The sequence below is a fragment of the Bombus impatiens genome, unplaced genomic scaffold, assembly GCF_000188095.3.
Source record: "Bombus impatiens unplaced genomic scaffold, BIMP_2.2 scf_0225, whole genome shotgun sequence".
Classification (NCBI taxonomy): Eukaryota; Metazoa; Arthropoda; class Insecta; order Hymenoptera; family Apidae; genus Bombus; species Bombus impatiens.
Window position 1 is genome coordinate 1,008,532 of NT_176644.1, and position 17,403 is coordinate 1,025,934.

The window sequence follows — 17,403 nt, forward strand, 5'->3', positions numbered from 1 at the left end:
AGAAATCGTTTTGCCCCGCAATTCCCACGTCCTTTTTGTCGATTGGCTGGGAACTCGTATCACGGTCGGTGCGATTATTTTGCCGCGTGCCGAGGGTTAATTAACGTCAAGTCGAATACAGGTGGGAGCCGGCTTCGTTCTCCGCCTCCATGCCACGCGTTTTGTCGCCCCAACGCGTCAGTACTCGTCGAAATCCCAAGAAATCGTTATTTATGGCTGTTTTCTTCGATTTGTTTCGGGCTACTGTTTACGAAACACTTGGACGTTGCTCTATCATCTTGTTTCTTCGTTTCGCCGCTTGTCTCGTTCCTAGTCATCGGTTGCTGGCTCTCGTGTGCTCTCCACTAACACACACAGTTTGTTCCTCTTTGTTTTCGTGCTTCTTCGTTGAAAAATAACGTTCGCCTATTTGTTTGTTTGTTGGAAAATTGTTTCGTGGTTGCAACGGGGCTAACTTAGGGCAACTGAAATTTGTATTCTTCTGCGATTATTTCGTGGCTCTTATGGCATTTTCAGAGAAGACAAAAGAACCTATTAGCGCGCACGACGAATGAATTTATAATTCGTTCCATGTGAGACGCCGAACAAGATCAATTTTCGTAGACTTTTGCGATAACTTTAGCGTCCTAATGCTTACGACCGTTAACGTATGTGTAAGAATTTTTAAATAAATTTTTTATCCTCCAGATGCGTACAGGGTGTGCGAAAACATCGAGACGAAGCTTACACTATTCGTTAACGTAGATGAAACAAGTTCGTATTAACTTACGTCCGGAAATGATTTTTCGAAGAGTTATAAGAGTCTTTTTATCAACTTTTATCAATTCTTCTACCAATGTATAATGGCATACGATAAATGCGAGAAATTTTCTCCTTCCGCAAGCAACGCAGGACTAACGATCGTCGAATTTTTCCGAACGTTTCTGTTCTTGTAGAAATACGTAGTATCGTCTATTTATAATACTAAACGCATCTTGGATAACCGGTGTTCCGTTTGTACGATATTTTTATAAACCACGGACGACATCGCCGGAAATCTTCGAACACTTCTAACTCTTCCATAAAGCATTTTCGAACACGAGTTTGTACGATTTGTACCTTTTTTTTTACCCGCTTGATTTCACTAACACGTAGCACACGCTCCACGTCCACTTTCGGCTTTTACCGTATTGTAGGTTCGTGCGACCTGGCCGATTCGCTTTTCGATCGAACGACCAGCTTGTTTTTCTTAGAACCTGGTTATTGATTGAATCCCCGCGGTGATGAATGAAGGTACATTGAAACCGACCGACTTGCCATTTCTGACGTTTGATCGGCAACGAGGTCGAAAATACGCGCGTCCACCTCTTTTAATATTACCCCGCGTTAAATCGCGAGTCTAATCCGCCACTGTACGAGAAAATCTTCGTCCTCTTCGGCTTCTCGAGGAAGACAGTTGGATATTAAAATTGGGAAACTAGTGGCGACAGAATTCTTCGTTTTTCATCGAAACGACGCGTACCTACCGTGGATTTAAACTTGGTTATAAATCCTGAAATTCCGTAGAAACGCGATTTCAAGAACGAAGCATTTCCTTTCTTTCCATTTATCTTCAATATTTTTTTTATACTTAGATTTATATCAAATATTTTTACATCCAGTTAGACACCTAATATAAAGTGTCTAGATAATTCCTTCGAAGATACCGCGCAATCTTCCGCTGCGGGTTTTTACGTTAGAGCTGACAATAAAATTCGTAACACGAAGAACGTCGTCTAATTGCAACGTCCTCGAGAAAATACGATACTTTGCGGCGCACAGTTAAGAATTTTAGTTAATACAAAGGTTGCCTGGCCAGCGATACATCTGCAAACCATCGGATAAGCCGTGTGTTTTGTTTGCACCGGGTCATCCGCCTGGAATCGCTCGATCTTGGTCCGTAATTTCGCTGATGGAGACTGGAAGCTGGCTAGCGTGAAAAATCCGGCAAACGTCAGATAATTTCGAGGCGTAGCACGCTGATGAATCGACGTCATTCTCTGTTCGCGATACCCGGCCACACAACAAACATATTTCTCCCGGGGGATGCGCGTCTTCTCCGCGAAAGGGTAGATCGGTGCAGGTTTACAAAAGCTCGGAGGAATCAGGCGAACGACTGCCACTTTCAAAAGAACCGACGACCGCCCCTTTGTTGTCTTCTATCCTTTTGCTTTTCTCGTTTGCGACTCTGCTAACAACGTGCAGCCTTTGAAGTGTTCACCAGTCCCCTTTTCTTCTGGGCGTTCGTTTCAGCCTGTTTATGCGATCGGCCGCGATCGAAAGAGGAAAGGAAACAGCGTGATTAAAGACTGTGCGCCACGGTGTATTTCGTTTGTCATTTGGATCCGAGAGAAACGGGTAGGTGAAATGTTTGGCAAGGTTGGCCGGATTTGTGTTTTACGAGGTCGTGGAAACCGCTGGGAGCGAAGGTTATTGGGTTCGATGTTGATGCATTCGTAATGCCCAGTCGATGTTACACGATCTACGGGTTAATGGATTTTTTCCCGTGGTTCTGAATATACACGGTAATGCAAGATAAAATCTCTCATATATAAAATAACAAAAATAATATCGCTTTAATATTGCTCTAGTTTTAACCTTTTGCACTTCTGTGTCGAATGTGACTCGACGTCAGTTTTTATCTCAGGAGTTCCTTTGTCGAGTTCCATTCGACATTCTTTCAGTTCCACTTTCTTTTTGTGAAACGTACGAAAGAAAATGACGATTGTATTCTGGAAATTGTTTCAAGATATATATCGCACACTTAAAAATTACAAAATACAACAATAGCGTGAATGAAACTGGTATTTAAGTGAATTTGCTTCTTCCTTTATTTATTTAAATTGCCTTATTTCTTAGTTAAAGTAAATTTCAAATAAAACAGTTAAAAGCGTTGGTAGCTGCTAGTAACGAAATTAAAATAAAATTCGAAGTGCAAAGGGTTAATAGTTGTTTATTCCAAGTATTAGTTCCGAGGGGAAAAATGAAAATTCAATTTTAATTAGCAAACGTTTCATTTTCAATTTGCAGTCTCACATTTCGACAGATTAGAAAACTTTCTTATTTGTTATCTGTATAGTGTTTTAAACTCTTTACTTGTTATTGAAACTTTTGCATTTTTCTATATTTATATTACATTTATGTCGTATGGAAATTGATCAACTGACCTTCTGAATGCATCGAGATGTTAATTCCACGATCGCGTTTATATTCAATTTAGAACGATCGCAAAGAATAGTAAGAGATAAATTAAAAAATCCTATTTTCGAAACTTGCGTCGAATTAAGTAAATTATACGAATTCATTTTACCGACAAAAAGAGATCGCGTACTTTTGTCCTACTTTCTGTCCAGGCTGACGAAGTACGTATATCGATTTTTCAAATATCTTGATCATTTACGTACCAGATTCACGTATTGAAATTTTATATAATTTGCCAATTACGTTCTCGACGCTAGCCAAAAACAACAACCAGGTAAAACCTTTTTACGATCAAAGACGGGCTTCTATATGCGAGACGAGACTTGGTCGCTGATGGAAAATCCGTTTCTACTTTTGCGCGATCGTGGCGATGAAATAACGAAATTCGTAAGTAATCAGTACCAGGGATATATACAGTCAGTCACAAAAGTCTACGATACAACCTTCATAAAATGTCAAAGTGAAAACGCCAGCTCCGCTAATTCTTTTATCACATCGAGGTGTAACGCTGTTCGCTTTCAGATTTGCCAAGAAAAAGGAAAAAAAGATATAAAAATATGAAATACAACGTTAGAAATATTACATACGCCTGTTATGTCTGCGCGAAATCGCAGAAATGTTAGGTTTAACGTTACATTAATATTTTTTAGATTTATTTAAATATTAACAATATTTTTACTACGCACGTATCTCGTTGGCGTTGAAAGAAAGTCAAAGGTTGTGTAATTTCTGGTATAATCTTTCATGCCAGTTAATTTTTGCCAGTTAAACGTTCAAATATTTGTAATTCTTTGTAGAAATTCATTAATAAGAATCGCATTGATGCGCAAGTAGAAATAATTCCGTGACAAAGGATCTTTAATTTCTTCGGTCGGATAAATAAAATCCGATAGGTTTACGTAGACTTTCCTGACTGACTGTATATATCCCACTGATCATTCAACCAGCTGAATATCTCGCATCGAGAACTTCATTCGAGCAGTTCGACCTACTTTTCCTTTGACCGCCTAATGCGAATTGATTTCTGGATATTAGAAGTACAATGCGAAATATCACGTCTTTGCTACTGTGTTTCTTCCGTCGAGTTAACAATTTTATCATCGGTGTGCCTTTATTCTCCAACAATTGCGAACACCGTGATTTCGTTCGAATGTATTTTTTAAACGAGCCACGATATAAGCACGAAGCTGGGAAGAATAATACGTAATTAAGAAAGGAATAAAGTAATTAAAGCGTAAAACCAACTTTTACATACTAAAGCAGTTAAATGATAATGCGTTAAAGTATAACGTTGCGTATTTGCAGGATTTTGTTTTAATCTCCCGTGCAAATCCTTCCTGCCATAATATTAGGAAGCCTCTGGGGGGGAATAACTTATTAGAATAATTAATCGAGAATAATTTGTCGAAACAATTTATTATAAATTAACAGTGGTAAAACGGTGTTAAAACTTTACACGATGAAATATAGTCCTTAATGATTACAATTTCGTTTAAACAATTTCTTCGAAACGAAATTACTCTCGTGACACGGAAGTTCGTTCCATCGATCGAGCGATCATTTCCACGAAAAATAAGTTAGCGTAACGCTGCGTGTTAACGCTGCAAAGCGTGACAGACAACGTTAATTACGCGCAGCGGGACGACTGCTACGAAGAATATATTTGCACGATGTGTGATTCTGATATACAGAAGGCGCGATCAACCGCACGCACAAACTTACAGCAGTTGCATGCTTCTCCGCTCTTTGCTCTTGTACGCGCGCACAGCTACCACTTTTATAAATATCAGTGTTGGTAAAAACGTTGAACGTTACTTAGACTTAGGAAAATTCCAGATGACCAATGGGGAAATCGTTAGGAAGTTGCATCGCGTCAGGAAGCTTCTCTTTAACGTGTAACTTTCGATTACAAAGAATCTACGAATTTATCGTTATAATAGACGTTTTATTAATTACGTGCGCTAAACTTTAAAGAATCATCGTTTCTTATTTGCAGCTCTAGTCTAAAAAGAATTTACATATTCGACGTTATAATAAAAGTTAGATTTTTCCGCTTAATATCCACGATATCTCTCGATTACTCTTTTAATCCTTTCGAATAGTTGGTTCGTTTTAACGACACTGGCGCAAAAATTTGGTATTTCAGGTCGTGTATTTTACAATTCCGGCAATTAAATTCGAACGAGTTCGCGCGTTACTTTTTTTTTTTTATTATTAAAAAATGCTTGCGTATTTCGAAATATCGATATTTATAGTATATTTACAGCAGTATAAAAAGGATACCGTTTGGCGTTATCCTATATACACAGGTTGTTCTACGTTATAGATAGTTATAATAACTTGAAATCAGATTCTGTAAATGTATTACTTGCAGTAGTTAATGGAATTTGTATTCGGTAACGTATTCGGTAACGAGGCAGAAGCCAATTTCGTTTGCACGAGTATCATAGCTTTTGGAAATCGCTATTTTCCATGATATAATTGGTTGGATACTAATTTAGCCGATACTATATTAATTTAGAGAAGATTCGATCTGTCAGAGGCAAAAATATTCTCTATTTCAAATATTTAACTAATTACTTGAAAGAAGAAAAGACTCGGATAATAGCGAAATTATTCGCGAAATTGGTAAAAAAAAATTACTTGCAGTAATTAGCAAAATATGTCAAGTATTTTATTCGAGTAACACGTATAATCAAATCATTATCATCTGTTATAGATGTTTGTTTAAATTCAAATTTATAATACGTGCGCGGATCGATTATTTTTAGATTCGCAGACTTGTGTCAAATAATTACGGGAGTAGCGGTTCCCACAGAGGATTAACCTAAGAGCTTCCATCACTCCGCGGCTTATCTTGCTCTTGAAGCTCCTTTGAAGCTGAACCATTAGTTATTTAAATTCCTGTCCAAGTTGATCCGAATTTACGGTGGCGCGGCCGCACCGTGGTCTCAAAATTCGCTACGGTCTAAAGTTCATGATCAGGATCGAATCTCTTATATGGGATAAAGCTTAATTGGATTAGAATACTGTTTATTTTATGTGATTATTTTGCCCAGTTGTATGGCTCGTCAGCGCGAACAAATTCCTCTGTTGTTGCGAGTTTTACGAAGAATCCGGCCGTCTCGATTTCTTCTTGCTCGCATAATTTCCAGCATTTAACGACCGCTCCGACTGTTTATCCGCTTTGTAAATTCTATGAAATTGTTAAACTGAAATTCAAACTAGGAACGAGGTCGATCCCGACTTGGGGAATCGTCGACGCGGTTACTAGCAGATTAAATAACGATGTGTTTATCCTTCGTAAATTAGGATTCGCGTTCGGGTTACGTATCTAAACAATTAAAAATTAATTATATCAGTCTTGAATCGCGTCGAATTTGCTCTCATATCGTAATTGCAATTAATAGTTGCGTGTATTATAGGCGAGGTATATAAATGGCATATAAATTTGTTATTATCGTATTTGTTCGATTTCATAGGATGAAAATTATCGGTCGTTTTTTAGCTTAATCGTTTTCCTATCGACCTGCTGGTAATCTTTCATTATCCCCTCTCCTTCCTTTATTCCCCCTCCCTCTCTCACTACCCTTATTTCAGCATCTAGGGTTGAGGTGAAACTGTCTTTCACCTTTCACTTTTTCCATCCATCGCCTCTCCCCCCCCCCCTCGTATTTCAGCTTCTTTTTTCCTTTTCGATTTTTCATAATTTTTCTTCCTTTACCTTTAACCTTTTCTTTTCCGATCGTTATTTCCTCCGTCTTCGTTTTTAACCTTTTGCCTCCGTACCTTTTATTTTCTTTTTTCGTGCTTCATTTCTCTCGTCTTTAGTTTTTTGATTCATTACACTTTCTTGTTAATATCTCTTTACTTTTTTTTTTTAACCGATTTATAACCCTCTTTAACCTACTTAATTTTAATTTTAATTTCAGTCGTCGTACTATCTGGACTCTATCACGTTTCAGACTTCCTGCTTTTCTGATTAATCTTTCTTCGTTTTTCTCCCTCTGATATTCTAAAATCCTATCCCTTGCTGCTTTGTAATTCGTCATATTTCTATATTTTCGATTCGTTCGTCGTTTCCGCAGCGACGCAACGTTATCGCCGTTACATTTCTCGTCTTTTTAACAGTTCGAAGCTTTCTTTCGATTTTCCATGTTTTTCTCATTTTTTTCTGTTCCTCTGCTTTGCATTTGTGCAAGGGGCGAGAAGTCGAAAGCCGGGGCCACCATCAGCTTGAAAAATTGATTTTCACGCAGGGCTACCTTGCGTTTGTTGTTTATTTACGCTATGACCGCGTTAATCATTCTATTCAAACGTTGCTCTTGCGATGATTAATTTTAACTTGCTGACGGACCGTTTAACGAATCTCGCGTCACGCAAATGCGATTTGCGATTAACTATTTATTCAATTGTTGTCCTAGAACCGTGTTATCGTTACCAAATTGCGTGTCATCTTTCTATAGTTTGTATTGCTTGCGGGTGATTCGTCCTCGTTATTTCCAGCCATTTATTTCAGTTACAGGCCCGTCACAATTTTAGCTTATCGATCTGCGATTTGGTTTCTGCAAATGAAATACGACGAGACGTATTTTTTCCCCGACGAAAAGGGAAAACAAACCAACTGTGAAATACGACAAACTAACAAAAGTTGCACGTACTGCTAGTTTTACCCAATCTATCACATAAACGCATTTGTTTAGTTTCATCGAACGGTTTCCCGTGGGTTTAGCGTAGAATTATAGCGTACAATCATCTTATGAATGAGTCTAAGAATGCCGGTCGTTATTCCTCAAGGCGTACAATATATTTCATCGATGAGATGCCGTTTGAAAACCAGCAGTCGTCTCAAAATATATCGATCAATTTAGAATAATTAACGCAATTAATTAACGTTTAGAACGAATATCATTTTTCGTAAATATCTGTCGTTCGGACAATGTATCGCGACATATTTATTTCGCACTAACCTGGGCCAAACTGAAATTCCTTGACGAAGCTTTATTTCCAATGCATCGACCTATAATGCTCTTGTTACTTGGCTCATAAATATTACGACGCTTACAGAAAGGCGAGATAGAAGTGAAAAGTCGTTAGAAGATTGTCAAAACCTTCGACGTTCTGTTCATCCTCCGAAGAAAAGTTGCACAAAGCGTAACGTCGTTGTGAAATCAGCAAAGCGTTAACGGTGGAAGAATCGCGTCGGTGGAACAGCGATAAATATCGCGGAAACTCAGCGATTTCGTACGATCGAAGGGAACGAGGTCTTATTCGCGATTGCAATCGGGTTCAGGATTAGCGAAAAGGATTTCTGGCTTCTGCTTGGGCTCGCAATCTTCCTAAGAATCTCTCAGAGATCCCGCCACTCTCTCACTAAGCACGCGAGATTAACGTTTTCTAACCACTAGTTCCTTTCTCCGATCGAATCCTCGAACGCTCACCTTTTCGTTTTCACCTTCGATCGTTATTCACCTACGCTTCGATCATACACACACACACAGGCGGTCGCGTTCAAGTGAATTTTACTTGATTTTATTTACGTTTCTTAACGATATAAATGACGATTACGTTCGACGACTATTTACAAATATACTTAAACGCGCGAATTAAATTATCATATCGATTATACTCGGTAGCTCGAATAATTTCTCCAACTTAACGATACCTCGCGGTATTTGTTAGTTTTCAATCGTCTCTAGATCGATACCGATGTTTCGTGTTGATATCTCAATCTCACGCGTTGGATAATTCCATCTTCTGTTACCTATCAGGTCGTCCGAAAAGTTTCTTTCGACATTTCCACGATATTTTCCGTTTTATATTATTTTATCGAATTACGTATGATCCATTTTGTTCTATCAAAATAAAGATCACAACGTTCGATTAGATTAGGTTTCATGTTTGTACAAAGATGCGTCGTTGTAAAAGACGTGTCTGCAAAAGAAAGACACTTTTCGGGCAACCTAATATCTTTAACCTTTAACGCTTTATCCTTCTCCGTTTCATTCAACGCATTATATCGATGTTCAGTTCGATTTTACGATTAATTAATCGGCAAAAGATATGGAATCGGTGTAGTAACGCGCGAACTTTTTATTTACAAACGTGTTTGGTGCGACTTTAACGCAACCAAATATCCAACTAACCCGTTCAGAACGACGTCGCGAATCAATCAGTCTGTAAAAAATATTTAATCACCGTGTAGCGTGCAACACGTTGCAACAAGCGCAGTTGGATTTTCCGCCTGCAAACGAGAACAGCTCGGATTCGACGCAACCGACGCTTTCGGTCGAACGTCGCGAATTAGCCAGAGGTTGGAAAATATTAGATCATTATATACAGTAACGTAAAAATTTTTCTTTTTCGTCGTAGTATCACAAATTAAGCAGTCGTTCGAAACATCGGATTATCGCGTATCATAGTAACGCGCGATTATAAACATTTCGTTTCGACGTTTCATCTACGAACGATGTTTAGCGGCAACGAAACGCGAACGAAAATTTGAACCAACCTTCTCAGACCTTACGTTTTCGATTAACCGATCGTTCGAGAAATATCAAAATCGCTGTATACGCGCGAACGCGTAATTGGGTTTTCCTTTTACAAAACGATTTTGCTTGCGATTACACGCAATCGGTGTCGGGGAACCGGCGAGAAATCAGCCAGTAGACAGTCGGTTCACGCATTCCATTTGAGGTTTTATCGTCAGACCGCTCGCCAGGGTAATCTGTCGAAAGGGACAGCAACTTCTTACGGTAGAAAATTGCCGAGAAACTGCTTTTGTGCTTTCTTTCGGTTTCGCTTCGATCGGGATCGTTATTTCGCCGCTCAGCCACTCTTCCTTTCTACCTTCCACCAAACGGAATATGCCTGTCGTATCGGCTTTAGACTTCTCCGCTCTGTTTGTTCTCGCTTCGATTAAGTCAATTCTGCTCACGTTCGCTGTAGAACTCGGCACGGAGAAACGGAATCCGTTCTTCCAGGTATTCCACCACATCCTTCCAACGTGAACTCTCTTTTCTACGTTCCACATGGATCAGCCAGGCGACACGACTGTTCCATTTTGTCCACAGACTCCGATTGTTTGAGCATTTCCGAACTAGCTACGTTCTAACCACTTTTTTCAGTAATTAACAAACGTAGATACGCGTAGAGCGAAGAAACGAATCGTCTCTCGTTAATTTAGTTTGCCGTGTGACAACTTCTGCTTCGATTTTAAACCTCCTCTCCTTTCAGTCGAACTCCTGCAACGCGAAAATCAACGATCAGAGTCTTCCTACTGTTGATAGTTTGCCCCTGAGCGAATATAATTTCCTTTAAAATTTCAACACGCGCGAATATAATTTCCTTCAAAACTTGAACACACGCGATCAATTTTTCTCTGCACGTCGTCGTGGTCATCTCGACGCATACCGAGAGGATGGAAATTTTCAAACTACGTCCATTGCAAACTAAAATCGAACAGATTCCTTTTCTCCGAATCTAGTATTCCGCTGGTTCAACTGGTCCAAGCTGTTTGCTTTATGACACGAACTCGGCCAATCCAGCTACAGCATACAGCCGTTTCAATTTTCGCTGTAGAGCTTCCGGTAGGTACCCCGGGTTTCGCATCAAGAGAAAGCGATATCGATACGCTTTTATGTATGTAGGTTTTATCGCAGCAGCCGGTTGTTTGTTACGAGAACCTTTCAGTGGTCAATGTGATCAGTTCCGTTTACAATGGAGTCTCGATTATCCGTGATCGTGTTCTGAAAAGGAACGTCGCTCCTATTTACGACCTTCGCGTTTCGGTTCCCCGTGACCCATCGCCGTTCGTATTCCTCTCGGAACCCTACGTCCCGTAATTTTTAGTGATTGTCGTGTTTTATTGCGTCGACCATCGAAAAACAGTGGAAGAAAGGTGGTTCGGTTCTTCTGATCAAGAAACTACGAGATATTATTCGAATAAATCTCTGCGAGTCAGCTTCGTGAATTACTAGCCAGCGCTGATTGTCTCGTATTTAACGTAATATTGTGAAAGAACGGATGGAAGAAAGGTTGTTCAGTTACTGGGATTCAAAACTTTGAGATATTATTCGAATTAATCTCTGCTACGGCTGGAAATCAGTTTCGCGAATTACGAGCCGTCTGATTGTCATATTTAAAGGGAAGATTCTAAAAAAAAAAAAAGAAGAAGGATAGGAAAGCAGACGAATCCAGCGATAAATAATAAATTATCACGCGAGAATGCCCAGAACGCACGAACGTCGATGCTAATGTATATTCATCTCTTATTTATCGTTTACAGTAACAATTTACTAAAATTCATCGTCGCTGAACAACGCGCGATGAAAGTATTAGGTTGTCTTGAAAGTTTCTTTCGTTTCAGAAGAAAATAATAGTTGCACAATATTTTTCGTTTTAACGCAAACGAAACGTATCCTACGACAGCTAGAAGACGATCGAAGCTAAAGAGCACAAAATTTGACATAGTAGCTTTCATGTTTGTATCGACATAGCCAGATGAAGCAACTGCGTGCAGATAGCGAAAGACATTTTTCGGACAACCTAATATTTCTCGGCGAAAGGATTCGAGAAAGTCCCAAGTGCGCTCGATAGAAATCCAACGATCAACGACTATATCTTTGTATCGTCTTCGAGTAAACGATCTCTAACGATCATTTTCCACTACCAAAGGTATCGAGCGAGTAAAATGAAAGCACATTTCGTCCGATTTCAGAGCAATTTAATTCAGGATTAATATTTCATTACTCGACTTCCGTTTCGCAGGAGGTTGAAGAATTTGCATCATCCGTATGATACTTATCGTTATGAATATTTTTTATCGCGGAACAATGTTTATTACGCAGCAAACCTATTACCAACAGATAGTTGGCAAGAGAACCGCATTGCTTACGACGTAACCTAATGTTATCTTACCTACTGTTCGCAGTACATTTGCTTCAGCTGTGCATTATAATGGCCATTCGTACGCAGAGATAAGTTTGCGAAAGGCCACGGCAGTGGCCATTAGTAGCGAAAGGGTTAGACTATGTACAAGAATACCAAGTATTTAATACCGAGCTGTTGGTGTTCGTTTGCTGTGTCGTTAAATGGACAATGACCTTAATTCGTTAGCTGAAAGGTTCTCGAGCAACAGCGCCTCGTTTCCACCGGGAAATCGTAACGAAGATCGCGAATTACTTGCGTTACGACCTAACGCGTTCGTCGTTCTTTATTAATAAACTGCCGCCTTTTATGCGTACGCACGAAACGTCGAAGAACGCGGAAACTCACAGAATACTCACGTAAAATGCAAAAATATGTCCTATATAAAATATCGAAAATATAGTACTCGTTATGAAACAAACGGATAAAAGAAACGTCTACTTGGGTTCCGTATGCTTGACGACGTTTAGAAAAATATTCATTTGCATAAACGTCCACAGTGTTAAGAATCGCACGGAACGAGTAAAGATGTTGTACGGGGATGAACGGGTGAAAGTGGTGCGACAATTTTTCGAATCGTCGCCATAATTTAATTACGACACACACGGATGAATGTCAGGCGGAAGATTTGAGCTCGCTTTATGTCGCGCATTTAGGGAAGCTCCTTCTACTAGTCTCTCGTCTCGCTTCTTTTAACCCTAGTTCGGTCAAGTATCGTAGTTTCGTTTATCGATATCGCGAAAGCTCGTCGAACCGCTTTTGGAAGATGAAGTGTTCAGCTCGCATTGGAAACCTTAATCGTCGAAACTCTGCCTTAACAAGTCGATTATCGTTAAAGTCCTTAATCTAAATTGCTCGTCTCGCGTGTTCCGATTTCCGATCTCACGGAAGCTCCGCCTACAGAAGGAAGGAACGTTTATTGCAGTTCGTAGTTCACTTAGGAGTTTCGTTGGAAACTCTTCATTTCAAGTACACCTGTCTTCGCGTTATCCGATCTACGTAAGCTTCTCGAATTATTTTATTAACAAAAGGAAGAAAGGGTATTCTTTGTATCGTTCTTTACAACTTTACCGAACGTCACTCGCTGGAACTTCAAATATCTCACTTCGATTCAATATTTTTCGTTTTTCGATTATCTAAGATTCCGTAACAGCTTCTTCGGTTTTCCTTCGAGAATCAATCTCACCTTCACTGTTGTTCGTAATTATTTTATTTGAAAAAAAAAAAAAAAGAATTTCTTTTTCGCGAAGTATCACTCACTGCAGCTTGTAACGATGTATTCGCTTCAATTTTCCTGCCTTTCTCGATTCCGTATTTTTCCCAATTTATCAAAGCTTTTACAAAAAAGCTTCTTCGCTTTTTCCTTCACAATCGAACGATCTAACTGCTTGACCATGGTTCGTGACTATATTATATCGAAAACATCTTTCTATCATACTTCACAATTCACTAAACGTCACTTGTTGCAACTAGGAACGATCTGCATGTTCTCGATAATTTCTTTTCGCCTCGCTTCCACTCTTCCGCTCGTTTTAATTCAATGGAATCCTCGTTTCATTTTCACTCTAAACTTTCACAGCAGCTTCGAATACACACATACACACACACATATATATTATCCAGATTTTCACAAAATCTTCTTCAGTTTATCTGCGATCATGAAACAACCAAAGCTTCACCGTGGCTCGTAATTAATTGAGAAACCACGGCCGGTCAACCACGGTTCCTCCGCTTCCGCTGCTACCGGAAGTCGACGTTTATTAACGACTTTAAACCCTGGTGACGGCGATCCCCGGTCTCCCGGGGCCGAAGGCCTACCTGGACGGCCTCCAGCTTTGGTTTCTGTATCTGCAGAGCAACACTTTCTTGAAGGCCTGTCGGAAGACTTTGTTGAAGATCGTGTAGAAGATAGGATTGACCATAGAACTGGCGTAGCCCAACCAAGTAGCCAAATCGAAGATCTTGTGATTGATCTGCCTTTCACAGTTGGGACACACGGCTAGTATCAAATTGAGGACGAAGAACGGCGCCCAGAGGACCACGAACGTGAAGAAAACGACGCCTAGAACTTTCGTGGCTTTTTGCTCCAGCCTGATGATCCTTCCGTGTCGCGAGCTATTTCGTGAAACAACGCTGCTGGTTCTCGAATGGTGGCTACGAACTGGCCCCGAGTATCTGTGCGGACACGGCGAGGATGAATTGCTGCTTTGCTTAGAGCTGATGCTCGCTGCTCCGTTATGAGCACGCATCGTCGCTGCACGCCGGATCGGACCACCTCTCGTGGTCAATAGCGCGGTTCTTGTGTTCCCTGTGGAATTAAAACGAAGAATTATAGTTTCCTAAGTCTCGATCGTGGGCGCTGTAATTCGATTCGGGCGGATTATGGGGAAAAACACATTTATTGCGAAAAAGATGCTGTTACGAATTTTTGCTTATCCGTCTCGTTGTTCTCTTGGAATCGAAACAAAGGACCGTAGCTTTGGAAGATTTTACGATTCGTCGTGGCGAGCACGATTCGAATGGATCGTGCATGTTCATTTATTTACAGGAAAGTCAACTCCGCGACGAATTTTTATCTTTCGATCTTACAAATTTTAGCGAAGAGAAAGAATTTGTGAGACTTTCAAAAGGACGACGCGTTTCTGATTCCTCGCATTTTAATCTGGTTTCATGTTAGAGTGTTGAGTAATAATACGAGTCGATGACTAAAAAGGGGTGGTTAATCTTGGAGGACACACCCTGTATATGGATGTACACTGTATACCGTAGTTTCGGAATTGATCATGTGTTGAACTTGGTAATTAATTGAGTTACAGCCTGTGTTTAAATTAACGACTATCAGTTAATCTCTACAGCTGTTCTGCAACATTAAACGCATCTGACAGTATATTCGAGTTAACAACTGCTTCTCGAAAGTGACAATTAATTAGGTCACTAAATTCGCCTCGTAGAACTTTTAATACCCTAAAGAAAATTAAATGCGACCAGAAACGAAAACGGCAGCAATCGAGACAATCGATTTATCATATCGATTTCCGCGTCGACGGGCTAAAAAACCAAATTAACTGGCACCGAACTGTTCTAGAAACCGCTTTGCCAACCAGTTCCTATTTCCAATCAACTTGAACGTTCTACCTAAGCTGGATCCTTCTTCGTCGTCTCGTTCGCACTTGTAAATAATGAAACTATCTTTTGACGCAGCATAGCGAAGCAGAAAGTTTCCTATAAAGCACAGCACTGTCTCAATTGCAGGGAAAGAAATGAATTCGTGTCTCCAATTCCAAATCTCGTCCCCTTCCAAAAAAGAAGAGGAAAGAAAAAAGAGAAAAAAGATCGGATGAATAGCAGCAGCAAATCAAAAATCACTTTATCGATTCTCCTTATTCCCAATACCTAATCGCCTTTTAATGCGAGTATCGCGAGAAGGAAGATTTTTCTCTGTAAAATGCAGAATTCTCTCGATTACCAGGAAAGAAATGAACTCGTGTCTCCAATCTCAAAACCTCAAAAGAAAAAGAAAAAAAAAATCAGATCAATAGCAGCATCGAACCAAAAGCCACTTTATCGATTCTTTTCATTGCCAATGAACTCGCACCCACCTAAACTAGATCCTCTTCTGCCGCTCCTCCACGTGACGACAGAATTTGGCTCGTAGCTTCTGCTGGCATCCATTCTACCGCTGTTGCTTCTACCGAGAAACGCAGCCTCCAGATTCTTCCCCGAGATTGGCTTCATGGTATCGCTGGAAACGATCACGATCTCGCTGGATGGTTGCGGAGGTGGTCTCTTGGACGATTCGCCGAAATAGGGGCAGGTACACGGCGGAGGTAACGCGATTTCGCCTTCCTGTTTATCGCTCGATTTCCTCTGCGTGCTCGAGGTTTCCTCGTTCGACGAGTTCTTCCGCGAAACGGAACCGCGGCCGAACACTGGCTGCTCGTGGAAGCTGAAAGATCGCTTCCTGGGTGTTCTCGGCGAACCCGATTCCGCCCGTTCCAAATGAGCCTCGTTGAAGGTGGACGCGCGTCGCCGATGCTTCCACGGGGTGGGCGAGCTTAGGTCTTCCGGTATCGAGAGGCTCGTTCGAGAACCGGACGCGCTGCTTCCGCTTTCTCCGCTCCTGGAATGTTAAATAGTCGCGGTCAGCATTTCGTGAGATTCTTCGTCGTATCGATACGATATTCGGTTTATAAGTGTAATCTGTAACTCGTATGGTAACGCGTAGTAGACAGAATCGTGCGAGTTCTTCGTAGTCGTTTTCGACAAAGTTTAGATACTTCGCTCGAGAGTACAGTGATTTATTATAATAGATTAACATCGTTCGTTATAACCTTCTGCTTTTCTTTTTCTTCCTTTTTCTTTAAACCGAAGATTTACTACGTTGCTGTTGAAAGATGCGCTATTTAATCATCAAAGTTTACGATTTATGGACGCAGTCGGAGTATCATATTTTCCTGCCAACCTCTTCCAGCGATACGATTCGTAGAAAGTAGGTGAAACGAGAGATTCAGTTACGGCGGACTAGTGGTTTTTCAAACTTTCCTTCCTTTCTATAGCAACTTTCATTATCGATCAACATATATTTTATCGATTCAAAGTATAATAGCTCGCAGCTACTGGAAACCGAGCATCGTATCGGTGCATCCTAGAGGCACTAGAGAAATGTACAATAATTCGTGGAACGTGACACAGGACGATGCTCGCGTTCCATCCCGATGGAAAGCGTTCTCGAAAGGTAGTGCATTTTTACGTCCAACTTCTCATTTTTTCCTTTCCTTTCGCCCTGTCTGTATGGAGCGCGGTAATGGATCGCGTGGATTGAAAAAAAGAAAAAAAAAAAAAAAAAAAACAGGAACGGTACAACCTCTCGACGAAAAAGGCCGACGAATGCCGCTATAAATCGGACATATATGAAACGCAGCTGCGCCAGCCACTTTTGACGCGTTCTATCCATTATTGGGGATCAACCAGCCATTATTGCATGCCACGAACCAAAGGCAAAGGCGCCGATGAAGCTCGGTTTCATCGCGAGCAACGCCAGTTCGAACGAGTCGTGGCTCTTGAACGAATCGAGTCTCGAACGAATTAGAATTAAAACGAGCGGAGTCGCAAAGGCTTCCGACACGACCAACGGTATGTTTGGAATTGAAAACGAGTTGGAATTAAAGCGAGCGAACTTGTGCGGGATTTCTGTTCGGCCGATAGCGAATTTGGAATTCGAAATACGTTGGGATCGAAGTTCTCGCAGCGAAGGTT

General features: G+C 40.6%; 2 protein-coding genes across 3 annotated transcripts in view; one reads left to right on the forward strand and one right to left on the reverse strand.

Moving 5' to 3' along the window:
• The window catches only part of LOC100748003 (26S proteasome non-ATPase regulatory subunit 1), a 93,364-nt gene that overhangs the window by 57,182 nt on the left and 18,779 nt on the right, over window positions 1-17,403 (forward strand). The window lies entirely within an intron of this gene.
• Window positions 9,137-17,403, reverse strand: part of LOC100748213 (5-hydroxytryptamine receptor 1A) — a 124,354-nt gene continuing 116,087 nt past the window's right edge. For both annotated transcript variants that reach the window (XM_033320005.1, XM_024366676.2), the window contains exons 6-7: window positions 15,747-16,267; window positions 9,137-14,455 (exon numbers count right to left, since the gene is read on the reverse strand). In XM_033320005.1, coding sequence (XP_033175896.1) covers window positions 13,962-14,455; window positions 15,747-16,267 — 1,015 coding nt within the window. In that variant the 3' untranslated portion in view covers window positions 9,137-13,961. The remainder of the gene's footprint in view (window positions 14,456-15,746; window positions 16,268-17,403) is intronic.